Genomic DNA, 19,065 nt, shown 5'->3' with positions numbered 1-19,065 from the left:
TCATTGCTGTTTGACTTGCTTTGTATAAAATGCTATGTGTAGAGGTTTTATTATCACAGGTGACATAGTTCAGCAGGAGGCATGGAAGGGCTAGATCTTCATTAGTTACATTCATGAAATTGTGATGGTAACGTATTATACCGAATGTATCCATCAGGCAGACAAGGGGTCTGAAGTCACAGGCTCAGTAGCCCAACTCAGACACAAAGCCACAGACAATACGGATGATGGTCCTCCTACCCAGAAACTGGAGACAACTTTGCAGGCGCCCTGGCTGCATTCCTGATAATGCCTAGAGCATGTAGCAATGTTCAAGGCAGGTGCCTTGGAATCTGCTGTGAGTTATGCAGTACTAACCAAACAAAGTTGCTAAGGATGAGATGTTGCAACATTTCTTGTGTGCACTTTTTTTTCCTGACATCTTTTTTTCCTTTTAGGATTCATTAAGTCATATACTTAGTCCCCTGCAAAGAAGAAGACAAATGTCCCAGAGCAGATTGAAAGCGGGGCGTGGGATCCTAGGCAATGCAGGAGGGCAGGTGGGGGAGCTGTAGCAGAACAAGGGTGCTAGGTGGGAAGCTGGCTTGGGGACCACACGTCTGGCTGACTCACAGGGCTACAGCAGCAGACGGAGACCAGATACTCTGCCTGCAACTGGTGAGTTGGAGGCTTGCCCACGTAACACTGTCTTTCTCTCCACCCGCCAAGCATCCAGGGCACGGGGCTGGTTGCTCACAGATTGAGCGAGGTAGCACCTCCTACCAGCACTCAAGTTTATCAGGGCCGCGTTGTAAACATTCTACTGAAGTTTGCTAAGAAACCATCAGGTGAGGCCGGGCACAGTGGCTCACGCCTGCAATCCCAGCACTTTGGGAGGCCGAGGCAGGTGGGTCACTTGAGGTCCGGAGTTCAAGACCAGCCTGGCCAACATGGTGAAACCCCATCTCTACAAAAATACAAAAAAATTAGCCAGGCGAGGTGGCGCACGCCTATAATCCCAGCTGCTCAGGAGGCCGAGACAGGAGAATCCCTTGAACCAAGGAGGCAGAGGTTGCAGTGAGCCTAGATCGTGCCATTGCACTCCAGCCTGGGCGACAGAGTGAGACTTCATCTAAAAAAAAAAAAAAAAAGAAAGAAACCATCAGGTGAATTTGCAGAATCTAGGATGGACTCTGCTTCCAGATTGCTGAAAAAAAGAAATGATCAGACAGGGTAATTATTGCTGCATTAGAGCAGTGTTTCTCAAACCTGAGTGCCCATTAGAATTATTAGAATTTATTCTCAAAGAGTATATAGAAGCAGGTATACTGATGAATTTCTCTCCCACCCCTGGCCACCTTTGTTGCCTTTCCAACAGGTAACCAAAATTGCCAGTTTCTTGGTTATCTTTCCTAAACACTAAATGTCTCTTTTTTTTTTTTTTTTTTTTTTTGAGATAGTCTTGCTCTGTTGCCCAAGCCAAAGTTACAGTGGCACCATCTCTGCTCACTGCAACTTCCGCCTCTTGAGTTCAAGCAATTCTCATGCCTGAGCCTCCCAAGTAGCTGGGACTACATGTGTGTGCCACTATACCTGACTAATTTTTGTATTTTTAGTAAAGACGGGGTTTCACCATGTTGGCCAGGCTGGTCTCAAGGTCTCGACCTCCTGACCTCAAGTGATTCACCTGCCTTGGCCTCTCAAAGTGCTGGGATTACAGGTGTGAGCCACTGTGGCTGGCCTTTTTTTTTTTTTTGGACACAGGGTCTCACTCTGTCACCCAGGCTGGAGTACAGTGGCGCTAACATAGCTCATTGCAGCTATGAACTCCTGGGCTCAAGCAGTCCTCCCACCTCAGCCTCCCAAGTAGCTGGTACTCCTGATGTGCACCACCATGCCCAGCTAATTATTTTTGTAGAGACCAGGTCTTACTTTGTTGCCTAAGCTGGTCTCAAACTCCTGGGCTCAAATGATCCTTACACCCCAGCCTCCCAAAGTGCTGGGAATTCAGGTGTGAGCCACCGCGCCCGGCCAAATGTCACTTTTTTGATAAGTCAGCAGATCCAGCTCTTGAGCACATCAGAGGCTAGATAATCGAGACAGAAAGGAAAAATCAATCCATCAGAAAGTTTATACACGCAATTATGTGAAAAAAAAATCAAGAACAAAAAAAAGCACATATATATGTATATGTGTGTATATATTCCTTCTTTCCTTTTTTCTTAAGGGACAAGGTCTTACTATGTCACCAAGGCTTGTCGCAAACTCCTGGCCTCAAGCAATCCTCCTGCCTCAGCCTCCCGAGTAGATGGGACTACAGACATGAGCCACCATACCTGGCCCTCCTTTGTTTTTTTATTTAAATGGCAGCATAATATATACATGCTGTTCTGTGCTTTTCTTTTTTCCCCTTGAAATATCCTAGAGAGGGCCAGGTGCAGTGGGTCACACCTATAATCCCCATATTTTGGGAGGTCAAGTAGGGAGGATCACTTGAGCCCAGGAGTTTAAGACCAACCTAGGCAACATAGCAATAATCCATCTCTACAAAAAATTAATTAAAATAAAAAAATAGGTGGGTGTGGTGGTGTACACCTATGATCTCAGCTACTTGGGAGGCTAAGGCAGGAGGATCCCTTGAGCCCAGTTCAAGGCTGCAGTGAGCTGTGATCACACCACTGCACTCCAGCCTGGGAGACAGAGTGAGACCCTGCCTCAAAAAAAGAAAAAAAAATGTCTAGCAATAACTCCATATGAGTACATAAGACAGTGGCTCTCATGGCCAGGAGCAGTGGTTCATACCTGTAATCCCAGCACTTTGGGAGGCTGAGGCAGGCGGATCATGAGGTCAGGAGTTTGAGACCAGCCTGGCCAACATAGAGAAATCCTGCCTCCACTAAAAATACAAAAATTAGCTGGGCATGGGGGCAGGCGCCTGTTGTCCCAGCTACTCAGGAGGCTGAGGCAGGAGAATCGCTTGAACCCGGGAGGCAGAGTTTGCAGTGAGCTGAGATCGTGCCACTGCACTCCAGCCTGGGCGACAGAGTGAGACTCCAACCACGGATGACTGAGGCCCCCAGGGGACATTTGGCAGTCTGGAGACATTTTTGGTTGTCACAACTGGAGGGGGAGAGAGGATACTGTCATCTATGGGTAAACACCAAGGAAGGTGCTAATGAACATCCTACAATGCCCTGGCCTACCATATGGAGGTGATATTTATTAATGTTGATCTAGGCCCCACTGATAGGTAGCTTCCTTCCAATCGTTTACTCTCAAAAAGTGTTGCACACTGTCACACACACAAAGGTCTACAGAATAAACTAGAAGCAGAGTTGCTAGATCAAAGAGTATTTGCTTCTGTCATGTTCATGGAGACTGCCAAAGTCCCTACCATGGAGACTGTACCATTGTTTTTCTTTCAAAGTCACCACAGCCCATAGAACACTAAGCCGAAATGTACAGGGTTGGAGTCTGAGTGTGCATGTTTTTTGTTTTTTGTTTTGAGACAGGGTCTTACTCTGTCACCCAGGTTGGAGTGCAGTGGCACAATCTCAGCTCACTGCAACCTCCGCTTCCTGGGCTCGAGCAATTCTCCAGCCTCAGCCTCCCAAGTAGGTGGGACTACAGGCACGCAAAACCAACACCCGGCTAATTTTTGTGTTTTTCGTAAGGACAGGTTTTCCCCACGTTGCCCAGACTGGTCTCGAACTGCTGAGCTCCAAGCCATCCACCTGCCATGGCCTCCCAAAGTGCTGAGATTACAGCCGTGAGCCATCACGCCCAGCCTCAGTGTGCATGTTTTCTTTTCTTTTTTTTTTTTTTTTTTTTGAGACAGAGTCTCGCTCTGTTGCCCAGGCTGGAGTGCAGTGGTCTTGGCTCATTGCAACCTCCGCCTCCTGGGTTCAAGCCATTCTCCTGCCTCAACCTCCTGAGTAGCTGGGATTCCAGGCACCTGCCACCACACCCAGCTAATTTTTGTATTTTTAGTAGGGACGGGGTTTTACCATGTTGGCCAAGATGGTCTCAAACTCCTGGCCTCAGGTGATCCGCCCGCCTCGGCCTCCCAAAGTGCTGGGATTACAGTCATGAGCCACCGCACCCAGCCAAGTGTGCATGTTTTCAATCTCTCCCTGTTCTGATGCTCAGAGTTGACAACTACACAAACACTGCAACTGGCTTTGCTTTTTGTCCTGAAGGTATCTCACAAGGCTTCCCTAATGCAGGCAGTCTTGTTTTCTAGACAATCTACCCTAGCCACAACACCCTTCTAGTGCCATAATAAGGGAACACTTTGTAAATTAAATGTGAGTGAAATCAAAAAGGTTTCCTGCAAGGTTGTTTTCTGAGACTTGGGAAATAATAAAATTCTGTACTGGAAATTCACAAAGGAAAGGGCCTATTTTTCTAAAACTGTTCTAACAGCTGACAGCAATTTTAAGCCACAGCAGGTTGGTCCAGTTCCCTGTGTAATATCATGAGAGATTCATACTCCTATGCAAAAACCTAGCAATGGTACTAAATCATTTATTTTGCATGAAACATCTTGAATTTTCAGAATATGAACTTTCAAAGACAGCCATTTATCAAAATGCTAAATGTCACTTTTTTGAAAATCATCCGAACAGTATGGTACTTGCTCAAAGTCCTCAGAAGTTAAGGTCAGCAGATCTAGCTCTCGAGCACACCAGAGACTGGATAATCAAGAAAGAAAGGAAAAATCAGTCCATCAGAACTAGCTGTAATTCTTTCATAGATCCTGACCACTCCTTATTCTTCATTTTCATTTCACCACTTCTGTTGAACTTTATCTTTTCAAAGGGCTGGAAGGCTGCCATAGATCACAGCCCAGCAACTTTGGTTTTTAATTTTAAATGTCAGCCAGAAAAAGAAGAAAGGCAGTCGGCATTCTGAGTGAGAGTGGAGGTGCATTTGTTCAAGAATGCTGCCCTGGCTGTGCAGACTGCCTTCTGGTATTAGGGCTCTGGACATTCTACTTGAATTCAGTTTTCTATCCCATTTTTACTTCAATTCAGCAAACTCTTGGGCTATGGATATAAAGATAGGAAAGATACAATTTATTCTGACCAGATTAGTGTTCTTCCTCTAAGGACTCAGAGGAGTGTGATTAGGTCATAATCTCTTTTTGCCACGTACTCAAGATAATCATTTAAAACAGATGAGAGAAAATCAAATTCCTACTGCCAAATTAAATTTGAATACTAGCTCCTTACAAATGCCCTTCTGGATGGGCGCAGTGGCTCATGCCTGTAATCCTAGCACTTTGGGAGGCTAAGGCAGGTGGATCATTTGAGGTCAGGAGTTGGAGACTAGGCCAGGAGCAGTGGCTCACATCTGTAATCCCAGCACTTTGGGAGGCCAAGGCAGGTGGATCATCTGAGGTCAGGAGTTCAAGAAGAGCCTGACTAACATGGTGAAACCCCAGCTCTACTAAAAATACAAAAATTAGCTGGGCGTGGCAGCACGTGCCTGTAATCCCAGCTACTTGGGAGGCTGAGGCAGAAGAATCACTTGAACTGGAAGGCAGACATTGAAGCGAGCCAAGATCATGCCACTGCACTCCAGCCTGGGGAACTAGAGTGAAACTCCGTCTCAAATTAAAAAAAAAAAAAAAAAAAGTTGGAGATCAGCCTGACCAACATGGTGAAACCCTGTCTCTACTAAAAATACAAAAATTAGTCGGGCATGGTGACACATGCCTGGAATCCCAACTACTAGGGAGGCTGAGGCAGGAGAATCACTTTAACCCAGGAGGCAGAGGTTACAGTAAGCCAAGATCGCGCCACTGAACTCCAGCCCTGGCAACAGAGTGAGACTCTGTCTCAAAAAAAAAAAAAAAGAAAGAAAAGAAAATGCCCTTCTGTACAGATGCCAGTAACTACAAAATTGCTTCTTGATCCTGTTAAAACATGTCCTTAGAACTATGTGAGGAAGATGATAAATTCGTATCAGCTTGAACCGAAGTTCCAGATTGGAAAGAAAACTAGTCCAAACCCCATAATCATCAGTAAGTTTTATTCAACCATTAGACTCACGCTGTGTTGAAAGACAATACCCCTCCACTCATTTCCACTGTAACTTCACTTTGGGGTCTGCTGTTGGGCCTCTACTTGCCTCTTTCCTTCTTCTCCCTCCCCTTGATCCTGTCATCTCTGAAGTCCCTCTCTCTCTCCCAGTCATTGTCGGGCCACACCCTGGTCGGCTCTCTTTCTTGCCATCTCTTCTCCCGGCCCCTGTCATGGTCTCGATCCCTTGTCCTCGAGTCCCAGTGTCTTTCTCGGGATCGAGATCGCTCCCGCCTTTCCCGTTTTCCCTCTCTATAGAGGTCGTTTTTAACGACTGGCAAGTTAATAGGTTTTCGAAAAGGCCGGTCCCGTCCCCCAAATCTCAGCTGCCCAGACTCCTTTTTTCCCCCAAGACCGCCTCCAAGTCGCCGAGGGATCCACCCTTTGAGAGTCCTTTCCAGCTCATAGTCCACGAATATCTCATGCTGGTCAATAACCAGGCCATCAGCATCTCGGTAAGCTTTGATCACGGCACGCTCCTCCTTGTATTCGATGAAGGCGTAGCCCTTTGAAAAGCCTGTCACCAAGTCCCTTACCAGCCGAAGCCGCCGGATGTCACCATAGCGGGAAAAGACTTCCTTTAATTTGTCCTCCTTGGTCTGCAAGTTTAGTCTGGCCACAAACAGGGTGAGGAGGGGATCTCCTATGACACCTTTGTTGGGGACATATCGTGCCAGCATTGCCCTCCAGACTGCACGGTCGTGTGGGTCTTCATCGGTGCCATCAATGCTGCCCGCTTTGAGTGGATCATACTCCTTGGCAATGGGCATCCAATCGTTCATGTTCTAAGAATGATAAGAGCAAGTATGGATGGAGCCTCTACTCTGAGCCACTCATTCAACCCTTACAACAATCCCATGAAAAGGATACTATCATTCACCCCTTCTTAAAGACAGGAAAGGAAGGGAACACCCACAGAGGCTAAGTCCTCCCTGCTAGTAAGTGGGGGAGACAGCACCAAAGCCAGGCAGTTGTGCTCCAGAGAAGGCCTTACCCACTCCTACAAATGCCCTCTCAGGAAGCAGAGGGCGGCGTGCTCAGGTTTCACCCATATATGCAGCATCTGGCTCAGCCACGGAAGGGCACTTACCAACTATGAACACATTACAATGTGGCAACGTGGATCAAAACCAGACTTCCCTTTCAGAACCTTTAAAATGATCACAGGAAAACTAGCCCAGGAACTGCTGGTGGAAAAGGGCAATTTTAAAACTCTACTACCAAGAATTTCAAATACCAACACAGAGAATCATACGATAGCCCTCCACAAACTTCTCACCTGGCTCAGCTAGAACTGCCATGCACATGTGGCCAGAATAATCTGCCCCCAGATAATCCTGAAACAAATTCTAGATATCACATCATTCGTGTGGAAATTTTTTACTATGCATCATTAAAAGATATAGACTTTTTTAAAACTACAAGAGAAAATAGGGATTTGGATGCACCATTCTGCAGTAAACAGACAACAAAGCTAAGGCTACAGTGACCCAGCAGCAGGTTATTTGGCTCAAAAGGAACAGGGGATTTCTTCTCAGATCCCTAGCTGATAATCCGTTTAGCCTGGGAGCATGAGAATTTACTGCAATGGTAATTTTTTGCTCAGCAAGCACACTGCAGTTGTCATGCCTTCTGATACATAGTTAATTCATGTGAATCTTTGCTGGAATAATAAAATGCTTACTAACATTTCAGACCCAGCTAATGCTTCTGTGACCAACCTGCAAAGCTGTAGAGCCAATGCTGAAATATGTTACTTAAAAACCTTGGCTGAGGCCAGGCGCAGTGGCTCACGCCTGTAATCCCAGCACTTTAGGAGGCCGAGGCGGGCGGATCATGAGGTCAGGAAATTGAGACCATCCTGGCTAACACGGTGAAACTCCGTCTTTACTAAAAAATACAAAAAAAATTAGCCGAGCGTGGTGGCGGGCGCCTGTAGTCCCAGCTAGTCGGGAGGCTGAGGCAGGAGAATGGCGTGAACCCGGGAGGCGGAGCTTGCAGTGAGCAGAGTTCGCGCCACTGCACTCCAGCCTGGAAGACAGAGCGAGACTCTGTCTCAAAAAAAAAAAAAAAAAACCTTGGCTGGCCGGGTGCAGTGGCTCACACCTATAATCCCAGCACTTTAGGAGGCTGAGGCAGGTGGATCACCTGAGGTCAGGATTTCCGAGACCAGCCTGACCAACATAGAGAAACCCCATCTCAACTAAAAATACAAAATTAGCCAGGCATGGTTGTAGGTGCCTGTAATCCCAGGTACTCGAGAGGCTGAGGCAGGAGAATCGCTTGAACCGGGTTGGTGGAGGTTGCAGTGAGCCGAGATCACGCCATTGCACTCCAGCCTGAGCAACAAGAGCAAAATTCTCTCTCAAAAAAAAAAAAAAATTAGCCAGGCGAGGTAGGTGGGCACCTGTAATCCCAGCTACTCAGGAGGTTGAGGCAGGAGAATGGCTTGAACCCAGAAGGTGGAGGTTGCAGTGAGCCGAGATTGCACCACTGCACTCCAGCCTGGGCAACAAAGAGAGGGTCTCAAAAAGAAAAAAAAAAAAACAAAAAAAAAACAGGTCTTTCCTGGAAGAAGTCCCAAAAGTTAAGAAAAAAAAACAACTGGCGAGCGCGGTAGCTCATACCTGTAATCCCAGCACTTTGGGAGACCAAGGCAGGCAGATCACGAGGTCAGGAGTTTGAGACCAGTCTGGCCAACATGGTAAAACCCCGTCTCTACTAAAAATACAAAAATTAGCTGGGCGCAGTTGCATGCGCCTGTAGTCACAGCTACTTGGGAGGCTGAGGCAGGAGAATCGCTTGAACCCAGGAGGCGGAGGTTGCAGTGAGCCAAGGTCGCATCACCGCACTCCAGCCTGGGTGACAGACCGAGAGTCTGTCTCAAAAAAAAAAAAAAAGAAGAAGAAAAAAAAAACTTGACCTGTTGCAGTGGCTCACACCTGTAATCCCAGTACTTTAGAAGGCCAAGGTGGGATGATCACTTGAGCTCAGGAGTTGGAGACCAGCCTGGGCAACATATCAAGACCTCATCTCTACTAAAATTCAAAAATATTAGGCAGGCGTGGTGGTGCACGCCTGTAGTCCCAGCCACTAGGGGGGCTGAGACAGGAGGATGGCTTGAGCCTTGGAACTTGAGACTGCAGTGAGCCTTGATCATGCCACTGTACTGCAGTGTGGGTAAGAGTGAGACCCTGTCTCAAAACACAAAAAAAAACAAAAAACCAGGTTTCTGTGAAATATATACAGTAGTTCTCATTCCTAACAGCATCTTTCCATAATATTTATTAAAATATCTATAACTTTTTTCCTCTTACTCAAATTTTCCTCAAGGATCTTTCTGCTTTATTTCTCCCTCAGTTGATGGGTTATATAGGGGGAGTGATTACTTAGAGGTGCACTGTGAATTTTTCTTTCCTCAGTAAAAAAGCCAAACACCTACAGAATAAAATCCAAAATCAATGACACTGCACTCAAGACCTCTGACACTAGGCCGGGCACGATCTCATGCCTGTAATCCCAGCACTTTAGGAGGCCAAGACGGGAGGATCACTTGAGGTCAGGAGTTCAAGACCAGCCTGGCCAACATGGTGAAACCTCATATCTACTAAAAATACAAAAAATTAGCTGCACAAGGTGGTGCACACCCTGTAGTCCCAGCTACTCAGGAGGCTGAACCCAGGAGGCGAAGGTTGCAGTGAGCCGAGATCATGCCACTGCCCCCCAGCCTGGGCAACAGAGCGAGACTCCATCTCAGAAGAAAAAAAAAAAAGACCTCTGACCCTCACTTAGCCTCTCACCCTGTCCCATCATAAAACCTATTCTATTTTTTTCCTGATCCTTTCAACAGGAACAAAGTCTGTTTGTAAACTACCCAGGCTTGCTCCTCCTTCCTTGAATGTACCCTAATTCCTCAGCCCCATGTCTTTCCCAGTACTATTTTTCTTTCTTTTTGGCCTAAACCATTTGTGCAAACATCTCAGGATGATTTCTTCTCCTCGGAATATCCTCTCCCTGCCTATCTCCCTCATATCCACTTGTGGAAATTCTACTGGGCCTGTCAAGTCCAGATTTAGCTCCCTCCACCATGAAGCAACTGTGTCTTTCTCACAGCTCACTGAAACTTCTAAAGTCCTGATCATGTTTTGCCCAATACACAGTAAACACTCTTCAGTCTGGTGGTTCCAGAACCTAGGACGCTTTCTGATAAATGCTGAGGAACTGAACCAACTCTGATCAAAAATCACAAAATTGGCCCAGCGCAGTGGCTCACGCCTGTAATCCCAGCACCTTGGGAGGCCAAGGCGGGCGGATCACGAGGTCAGCAGCTCAAGACCAGCCTCGGCAACATAGCGAAACCCCATCTCTACTAAACATACAAAAATTAGCTGGGCGTGGTGGTGGGCGCCTGTAATCCCAGCTACTTGGGAGGCTGCAGCAGGAGAATCGCTTGAAACCAGGAGTCAGAGGTTGCAGTGAGCTGAAATTGCGCCGCTGCACTCCAGCCTCATCAACACAGCAATACTCTGTCTCAAAAAAAAAAAAAAAAAAAAAAAAAAAATCATAGAACTTTTTTTAGTCCAAATCAGGCAAACCTGATTATTGAGAAACAAGCAGCAGGACATGACACTGTTTACCACCACATGGTAAAAGGAGGGCAATATGTCTGTCATCATCAACAAGCAACTTTGCAGAGGCTGCCTCTCTGCTGTCAGTAAAATAATGAAAAACAGATGGAGTGACAGAAGGAGCACAGGATGAGAGGGAGACAATTTCAGTCCTGGTCTGGGCTCTGGCTCTAACTCAATTTATGTCTTCTCTCGTGGCTGGAATTTCTCCACGTGAAAAAAAGAAGAGGCAGCCGGGCGCGGTGGCTCATGCCTGTAATCCCAGCACTTTGGGAGGCCAAGGCGGGCAGATCACAAGGTCAGGAGATTGAGACCATCCTGGCTAACACAGTGAAACCCCGTCTCTACAAAAAATACAAAAAAAAAAAAAAATTAGCCAGGCGTAGTGGTGGGTGCCTGTAGTCCCAGCTACTCGGGAGGCTGAGGCAGGAGAATAGCGTGAACCCGGGAGGCGGAGCTTGCAGTGAGCCGAGATCGCGCCATTGCACTCCAGCCTGGGCGACAGAGCGAGACTCCGTCTCAAAAGAAAAAAAAGAAAGAAGAGGCTGGCAGTGGTGGCTCACGCCTGTAATCCCAGCACTTTGGGAGGCCAAAACGGGAGGATCCCTTGAGCCCAGGAGTTCGAGACTAGCCTGGGCAACATGGGAAACATGGTGAGACCCTGTCTCTATTTAAAAAAAAAAAAAAAAAAAAAAGGCCAGGCGCGGTGGCTCAACACCTGTAATCCCAGCACTTTGGGAGGCAGAGGTGGGCAGATTGTCTGAGGTCGGGAGTTCGAGACTAGCCTGACCAACATGGAGTAACCCCGTCTCTATTAAAAATACAAAATTAGCCAGGCATGATGGTGCATGCCTGTAATCCCAGCTACTCGGAAGGCTGAGGCAGGAGAATCGCTTGAATTTTTTTTGAGACAGGGTCTTGCTCTGTTGCCCAGACTGGAGTACAGTGGCACAGTCATGGCTCACTGCAGCCTCAACCTCCTGGGCTCAAGCAATCTTCCCACCCTGGCCTCGTGAGTACCTGGAATTACTCACTATGCGCCACCATACCCAGCATTTTTTTTTTTTTTTTTTTTTTTTGTAGAGATGGGGTCTCACTATATTGCATAGGCTGATCTTGAACTCCTGGGCACAAGCTATCCTTCTGCCTCAGCCTCCCAAAGTGCTGGGATTACAGATGTGAGCCACCGAACCCAGCCTGTACTAACCTCTTAACTCCTCTCACTTCTCAATACCAGGACTTAGGTACTATATTATTATTGCCTTTTCAGATGCAAAAGGTCAGACACAAAAAGGCAGCCTTTGCCCCAAATCCTAAAGCTAAGAAGTAGCCCAGTGGAGGAGTTAGAACCAGGGGCAGTGTGGACTCCTCTCAGGGGCAGTGTGGATTAAGAGCTAAAGCTCTTAATCGTTTCCTCTGATGCTTTTCATAAAATATAAGGTTTTGGAGATAAAGATAGGAAAAAGAAAACACACAAACCAGTATTCTGGGTGTCTGAGGCTGAGACCCACCCCTCCTCTCCTGAAGGAAAAGAACCCCTCCCCATTCAACATTAAAAGTCACAAGGGGCCCGGTACAGTGGCTCATGCCAGCAATCCTAGCACTTGAGGAGGCCAAGACCGGCGGATCATTTGAAGTCAGGAGTCACAAGGATCTACCCAATAAAACTGGTATTATTGTACACAGAGCTCCTGTTCAAAACTTTAAGACTTCTTCAAATTAAAACGGAAGAGAATTACAAACGGATAAGCATGGATTTTGTTCTCTCTCTCATCTGCATGCTTCTATAGATACTAACAGCTGGTTTCATTGTTTCTCATTAATCTTTCTAGGTGCACTTCCTCCCCTGCAGCATTAGGTTGAGATTTCCTACAATCTCTTTCGATTTTTACATTCTCTTTTTTTACTTGAGACAAAGTCTCGCTCTGTCACCCAGGCTGGAGTGCAATGGCCAATCTCAGCTCACTGCAACCTCTGCCTCCCAGGTTCAAGTGATTCTCCTGCCTCAGCCTCCCGAGTAGCTGGGATTACAGGCACACACCACCACGCCCGGCTAATTTTTGCATTTTTAGTAGAGACAGGATTTCACCATGTTGGCCAAGCTGGTCTCAAACTCCTGATGTCAGATGACCCGCCTGCCTCAGCCTCCCAAAGTGCTGGGATTACAGGCGTGAACCACCGCGCCCAGCCTCATTCTCGTTTTATTCATCAACAGGGGATGAGATCTGAAATGAATGGTGGGGGCCAGGCGCGGTGGCTCATGCCTGTAATCCCAGCACTTTAGGAAGCCGAGGCGGGTGGATCATTTGAGGTCAGTAAATTTTGAGCTTCACGATTCTTATTGTGAAATGTAGCTAAATGTCACTTCACTAGGTTTTTGTGAAGATTAGATCATATGGTGTCTACAAAAATGCTTTACAATTATAAATTATTATACAAATTTAGAAAAATTTTGGCCAGGTACGCAGTGGCTCACGCCTGTAATACCAGCACTTTGAGAGGCCGAGGCTGGAGGATCGCTTGAGCCCAGAAATTCGAGACCAGCCTGGGCAACAAAGTGAGACCCCGTTTCAATCAATCAATCAATCAATCAATCAATCAATCAATTCTCCGGGCGTGGGGTCGCGCCTGTGGTCCCAGATACTTGAGAGGCTGAGGCGGGAGGACCGCTTGACCCGAGATGTCGACGCTGCAGTGAGCCGAGATCGCGCCACCGCTCTCCAGCCTGGGCGACTCCCTGTCTCTGGGGAAAAACAAAAAATAAATGAAGCCTCTCCTTCCTGGGTCTTCCGGGTAAGACTCTGCCCCTCCTGGCCGGGCGCGGTGGCTCACGCCTGTAATCCCAGCACTTTGGGAGGCCAAGGCGGGTGGATCACGAGGACAGGAAATCGAGACCATCCTGGCTAACATGGTGAAACCCCGTCTCTACTAAAATACAAAAATTAGCAGGGCGTGGTGGCGGGCGCCTGTAGTCTCAGCTACTCGGGAAGCTGAGGCTGTGGAATCGCTTGAACCTAGGAGGCGGAGGCTGCAGTGAGCCGAAATCGCACCACTGCACTCCAGCCTGGGCGACAGAGCAAGACTGTCTCAAAAAGAAAAAAAAAAAAAAAGACTTTGCCCCTCCTGTGAAAAGCAAAACTGAAGGCGGGACCCACAGAGCCCTCCAGGGCATGCGCACTGGGCCTCAGAGGCAAACACGTACGTTTCTGTGGAAAAGCCTATCCACCCAGCCTGCAGCTTGGCCGCTGGCCCTCGAGGCCGCTCCCCAGCCCCTCTCCTTCTCTGGGGACCGCAGGGAGTAAGGGGCCATCCTTCCAACCCAGCTCTCGTCCCCACTCCCCGCAACGCAACCCAGAATGTCGTCCCCTTTGCCAGGTTTCAACATGGCGCCCCACACAAGCGCGGGCACAGCGTCTGGGCCGCACTCCCTCTTCCTTCTCTCCGGCGTGGGGCCCGCTCCCTCCGAGCCGCTTCCACTCACCTCAGCAAAGCTTGGGCTCCCTTCCGACGGAGATAGGCGAGCAGATGCAGGCGACGGCAGATTCTCCGCGCCGGCCTCGGCCTGACCTTTACATTGGTAGCAGCAGATTCGCCACCGACGCTCATTTCCTGTTTGTTTTACCTTTAAAAGTTTACTGCCGCGCAACGAGGGTGTTATCATCTCCGAAGACAATAAGCTAAAAGAAAAAATTTTTTAAGAGAAAAATTGCTAATTCAACAACTAAGTTGAAAGAAAGACTATCGAATATACAGTTACCTGGGGCATTTTACTTTATTATTTATTTATTCTTATTTATTATTTTTTCTTGAGACGGAGACTCCCTCTGTCGCCCAGACTGGAGTGCAGTGGTGCAAACTCGGCTCACTGCAACCTCCGCCTCCCGAGTTCAAGCGATTTTCCTGCCTCAGCCTCCCGAGTAGCTGGGATTACTGGCGCCCGCCACCACGCCCGGCTATTTTTTGTATTTTTAGTGGAGACAGGGTTTCGCCATGTTGGCCAGGCTGGTCTCGAACTTCTGACCTCAAGTGATCCGCCTGCCTCGGCCTCCCAGAGTGCTGGGATTACAGGAGTGAGCCATCGCGCCCGGCCACAATTTCTTTAAAAAAAAAAAAAAAATGGCCGGGTGCCATGGCTCACGCCTGTAATCCCAACACTTCGGGAGGCCGAGGCGGGCGGATCACCTGAGGTCCGGAGTTCAAGACCAGCCTGACCAACATGGAGAAACCCCTTCTGTACTAAAAATACAAAATTAGCGGGACATGGTGTCATGTGCTTGTAATCCCAGCCACTCGGGAGGCTGAGGCAGGAGAATCACTTGAACCCGGGAGGCTGAGGCAGGAGAATCACTTGAACCCGGGAGGCAGAGGTTTTGATGAACTGAGATGGTGCCATTGCACTCCAGCCTGGACAACAAGAGCGAAAGTCCGTCTCAAAAAAAAAAAAAAAATCTATAGCTTAAAATTTTATGTTTGAAAATATATGCTAGCCACTGTCAGTGGAGGCCATCTGCAGTTTCAGCTACTAGGGAGGCTGAGTCGTGAGGCTTGAGGCCAGGAGTTCAAGTTCAGCCTGTCAGCCTGGGCAACAGAGCAAGACCCCTATGTTGTTGTTGTTGTTTGTTTGTTTTTTGAGACAGAGTTTCACTCTTGTTGCCCAAACTGGAGTGCAATGGCATGATCTCGGCTGACCGCAATCTCCGCCTCCCAGGTTCAAGCAATTCTCCTAACAGCCTCCCGAGTAGCTGGGATTACAGGCATGTGCCACCATGCCCAGCTAATTTTGTATTTTTAGTAGAGATGGGGTTTCTCCATGTTGGTCAAGCTGGTCTTGAACTCCCGACCTCAAGTGATCCGCCCGCCTTGGCCTCCCAAAATGCTGAGATTACAGGCATGAACCACCATGCCCGGCCGACTCCTGTGCTTTTAAACACACACACACACACACACACACACACACACACACACACACACACACACACACACACACACACACGAGTGGTATGTACAGTACATGCAATGGAATACTATTTCTCCTTAAAAAGAAATGAAATTCTAATTGCTACAACATCAGGAATGCACCTAGTTCATGGATGAACCATGCTAAGTGAAAGAAGCATAAGGACAAATACTGTATGGTTCCACTTATATGAGGGACCTAGGATAGTCAAATTCATGGTTGGAAAGTACAGTAGTGGTTATCAGGGGCTGCCGTGAGTGTTAGGAGGATGGCGAGGTATTGTTTAACAGATACAGAGGTTCAATTTGAGATGATGAAGAAGTTCTGGAAATAGATAGTACAGATGGTTTCACAACAATGTGAATCTACCTAATGTTATTTAATAGTTAAAACAGACCGGCCGGGCGAGGCGGCTAAGGCCTGTAATCCCAGCACACTGGGAGGCCAAGTTGGGAGGATCACGAGGTCAGGAGATCAAGACCAGCCTGGCCAACATAGTGAAACCACGTCTGTACTAAAAATACAAAAATTAGGTGGGTGTGCTGGCGGGCGCCTATAATCCCAGCTACTTGGGAGGCTGAGGCAGGAGAATAGCTTGAACCTGGGAGTCAGAGGTTGCAGTGAGCCGAGATTGTACCACTATACTCCAGCCTAGGTGACACAGCGAGACTCTATCTCAAAAAAAAAAAAAAAAAAAAAAAGAACCAGGTGCATTGTCTTACGCCTATAATCTCAGCACTTTGGGAGACCAAGGAAGGCAGATTACTTGAGGCTAGGAGTTCAAGACCAGCCACGCCAACATGGTGAAACCCCGTCTCTACTAAAAATACAAAAATTAGCCAGGTGTCGTAGCGCGTGCCTGTAATCCCAGCTACTCAGGAGGCTGAGGCAGAAGAATCACTTGAACCCAGGAGGCGGAGGTTGCAGTGAGCCAAGATCGCACCACTGCACTCCAGCCTGGGCGACAGATCAAACTCCATCTCAAAAATAAATAAATAAATGAATAAATGAAAATACAGTGAAAAAGATAAATTTTATGTTACATATACATTAAAATGTCTGTGCACCCTGGTAGCAATGAGCATAACCTAGCACCCGGATCTTGGTTTCTGATATCATTCTCCAGTGAAAGTAACCAGTGCTCCTTGGAGAAATAGCTGACTCTAGAACTGGGACAAAAAAAATACACAAGAAGGCTGGGTGCAGTGGCTCACGCCTGTAATTCCAGCACTTTGGGAGGCTGAGGCGGGTGGATCACTTGAACTCAGGAGTTCAAGACCAGTCTGGGCAACATGGTGAAACCCTGTCTCTACAAAAAGTATAAAATTAGCCAGGCCTGATGGTGCACGCCTGTACTCCCAGCACCTCAGGAGGCTGAGGTGGGAGGATCGCTTGAGCCCAGGAGCTTGATGCTGCAGTGAACTGAGATGGTGCTATCGCACTCCAGTTGGAGCGAGACCCTGTCTCAAAAAAATAAAAAATAAAAAATTCGCCCAGTCATGGTGGCTCACGCCTGTAATCCCAGCACTTTGGGAGGCCGAGGCAGGCAGATCGCTTGAGGCTAGGAGTCCAAGACAAGCCTAGGCAATATGGCAAAACCGGGTATCTAATAAAAATACAAAAATTAGCCAGGTGTGATGGCACACGCCTGTGGTCCCAGCTACTTGGGACCCTGAGGTGCAAGGATCACTAGAACCCAGGAGGCTGAGGTTGTGGTGAGCAGAGATTGCCCCACTGCACTCCAGCCTGGACGACAGAGCAAGACTGTGTCTCATAACATAAATGAATAGGCCGGGTGCGGTGGCTCACACCTGTAATCCCACATTTTGGGAGGCTAAGGTGGGCAGATCACCTGAGGTCAGGAGTTTGAGACCAGCCTGGCCAACATGGCAAAACCCCGTCTCTACTAAAAATACAAAAATTAGCCAGGCGTGGTGGCAGGCACCTGTAATCCCAGCTAATCGGGAGGCTGAGGCAGGAGAATCACTTGAACCTGTGAGGCAGAGGTTGCAGTGAGCTGAGATCGCACCACTGCACTCCATCTGGGCAACAGAGTGAGACTCTGTCTCAGTAAATAAATAAATAAATAAATAGAAATACACAAGATGAGCCTGAAGCAACTTGTAGTACCAGAAAGTAAGGTAGTGCTAAAAATGAAACACTCCACCAACGATGATGATGTCACAGGGACTGGCGAACCAACTGAAAGGACTCCTAATGGCCAGAGTGGAAACAATATGAGCAACAAAATACTGTAAATTAAGTGGTACTGGATTATAACCCAAAACATAAAATAAATATCTGCCAGGCACAGTGGCTCACGTCTGTAATCCCAGCACTTTGGGAGGCCGAAGCAGGCAGACCACCCTGATCTCAAGGAGTTTTGAGACCAGCCTGGCCAACATGGTGAAACCCCGTCTCTACTAAAAACACAAAACTTAGCCGGGCATGGTGGCAGTCGCCTGTAATTCCAGCTACTCACAGGGCTGAGGCAGGAGAATCGCTTGAACCTGGGAGACAGAGGTTGCAGTGAGCAGAGATTGTGCCACTGCACTCCAGCCTGGGCAACAGAGTGAGACTGTGTCTCAAAAAATAATAATAATAAAATAACTATTAGGCCAGGTGCAGTGGCTCCCACCTGTAATCCCTGTACTTTGGGAGGCCAAGGATGGTGGATCATGTGAGGTCAGGAGTTCAAGACTAGACTGGCCAACATGATGAAACCCTGTCTCTACTAAAAATACAAAAAATTAGCCGGGTGGTGGAGGGTGCCTGTAATCTCAGCTACTCGGGAGGCTGAAGCAGGAGAATCGCCTGAACCTGGGAGTAGGGGGTTGCAGTGAGCCGAGATCACGCCACTGCACTCCAGCCTGAGCAACAAAAGCGAAACTCTGTTTCAGGAAAAAAAAAAAAAAAAAAAAAAGGGCCAGGCGCAGTGGCTCATGCCTGTAATCCCAGCACATTGGGAGGCCAAGGCAGGCGGATCACCTGAGGTCGGGAGTTCAAGACCAGCATGGAGAAACCCCGTCTCTACTAAAAATATAAAATTAGCAGGGCGTGGTGGCAGGTGCCTGTAATCCCAGCTACTCAGGAGGCTGAGGCAGGAGAATCACTTGAACCCGGAAGGTGGAGGTTGCAGTGAGCCGAGATCGCGCCATTGCACTCCAGCCTGGGTAACGAGCAAAACTCCGTCTCAAAATAAATAAATAAATATCCACCAGTCCCTACTGATATAAATAAGTGATTGAATAAATAAAGTGGAGAGAAGAGGCAAATCTCCCACGCAGAATTGCAAATAACTTATGGAGATAACTCCTCTCCCCAGAAAGTAGAGCATGCCTAAGCAACATAGTGAGAACTCATTTCTACAAACAAACAAACAAACAAAAAAGAATTAGACCAAGCACGGTGGCTC

The 19,065-nt window shown here is 47.8% G+C and overlaps 1 protein-coding gene across 6 annotated transcripts; it reads right to left on the bottom strand.

Moving 5' to 3' along the window:
* Positions 1–5,998: 5,998 nt before the first annotated feature.
* Positions 5,999–14,365, bottom strand: SNRNP35 (small nuclear ribonucleoprotein U11/U12 subunit 35). 6 transcript variants are annotated; one of them, XM_063712298.1, is made up of 3 exons: positions 14,175–14,302; positions 13,338–13,436; positions 5,999–6,850 (listed from the first exon to the last, which is right to left on the bottom strand). In XM_063712298.1, the coding sequence occupies exon 3, from the start codon at positions 6,845–6,847 to the stop codon at positions 6,107–6,109; it is 741 nt and encodes a 246-aa protein (XP_063568368.1). In that variant the 5' UTR covers positions 6,848–6,850; positions 13,338–13,436; positions 14,175–14,302; the 3' UTR covers positions 5,999–6,106. The 6 variants fall into 6 exon arrangements, with proteins under 6 accessions (XP_063568368.1, XP_024112845.1, XP_054384408.1 ...); XM_024257077.3 differs by lacking the exon at positions 13,338–13,436 and having other exon boundaries at positions 14,175–14,365; XM_054528433.2 differs by lacking the exons at positions 13,338–13,436; positions 14,175–14,302 and adding an exon at positions 13,896–14,149.
* Positions 14,366–19,065: the final 4,700 nt, after the last annotated feature.

This window comes from Pongo abelii, chromosome 10, assembly GCF_028885655.2.
Source record: "Pongo abelii isolate AG06213 chromosome 10, NHGRI_mPonAbe1-v2.0_pri, whole genome shotgun sequence".
NCBI lineage: Eukaryota > Metazoa > Chordata > Mammalia > Primates > Hominidae > Pongo > Pongo abelii.
This window is presented reverse-complemented; position numbering and strand designations above follow the sequence as displayed.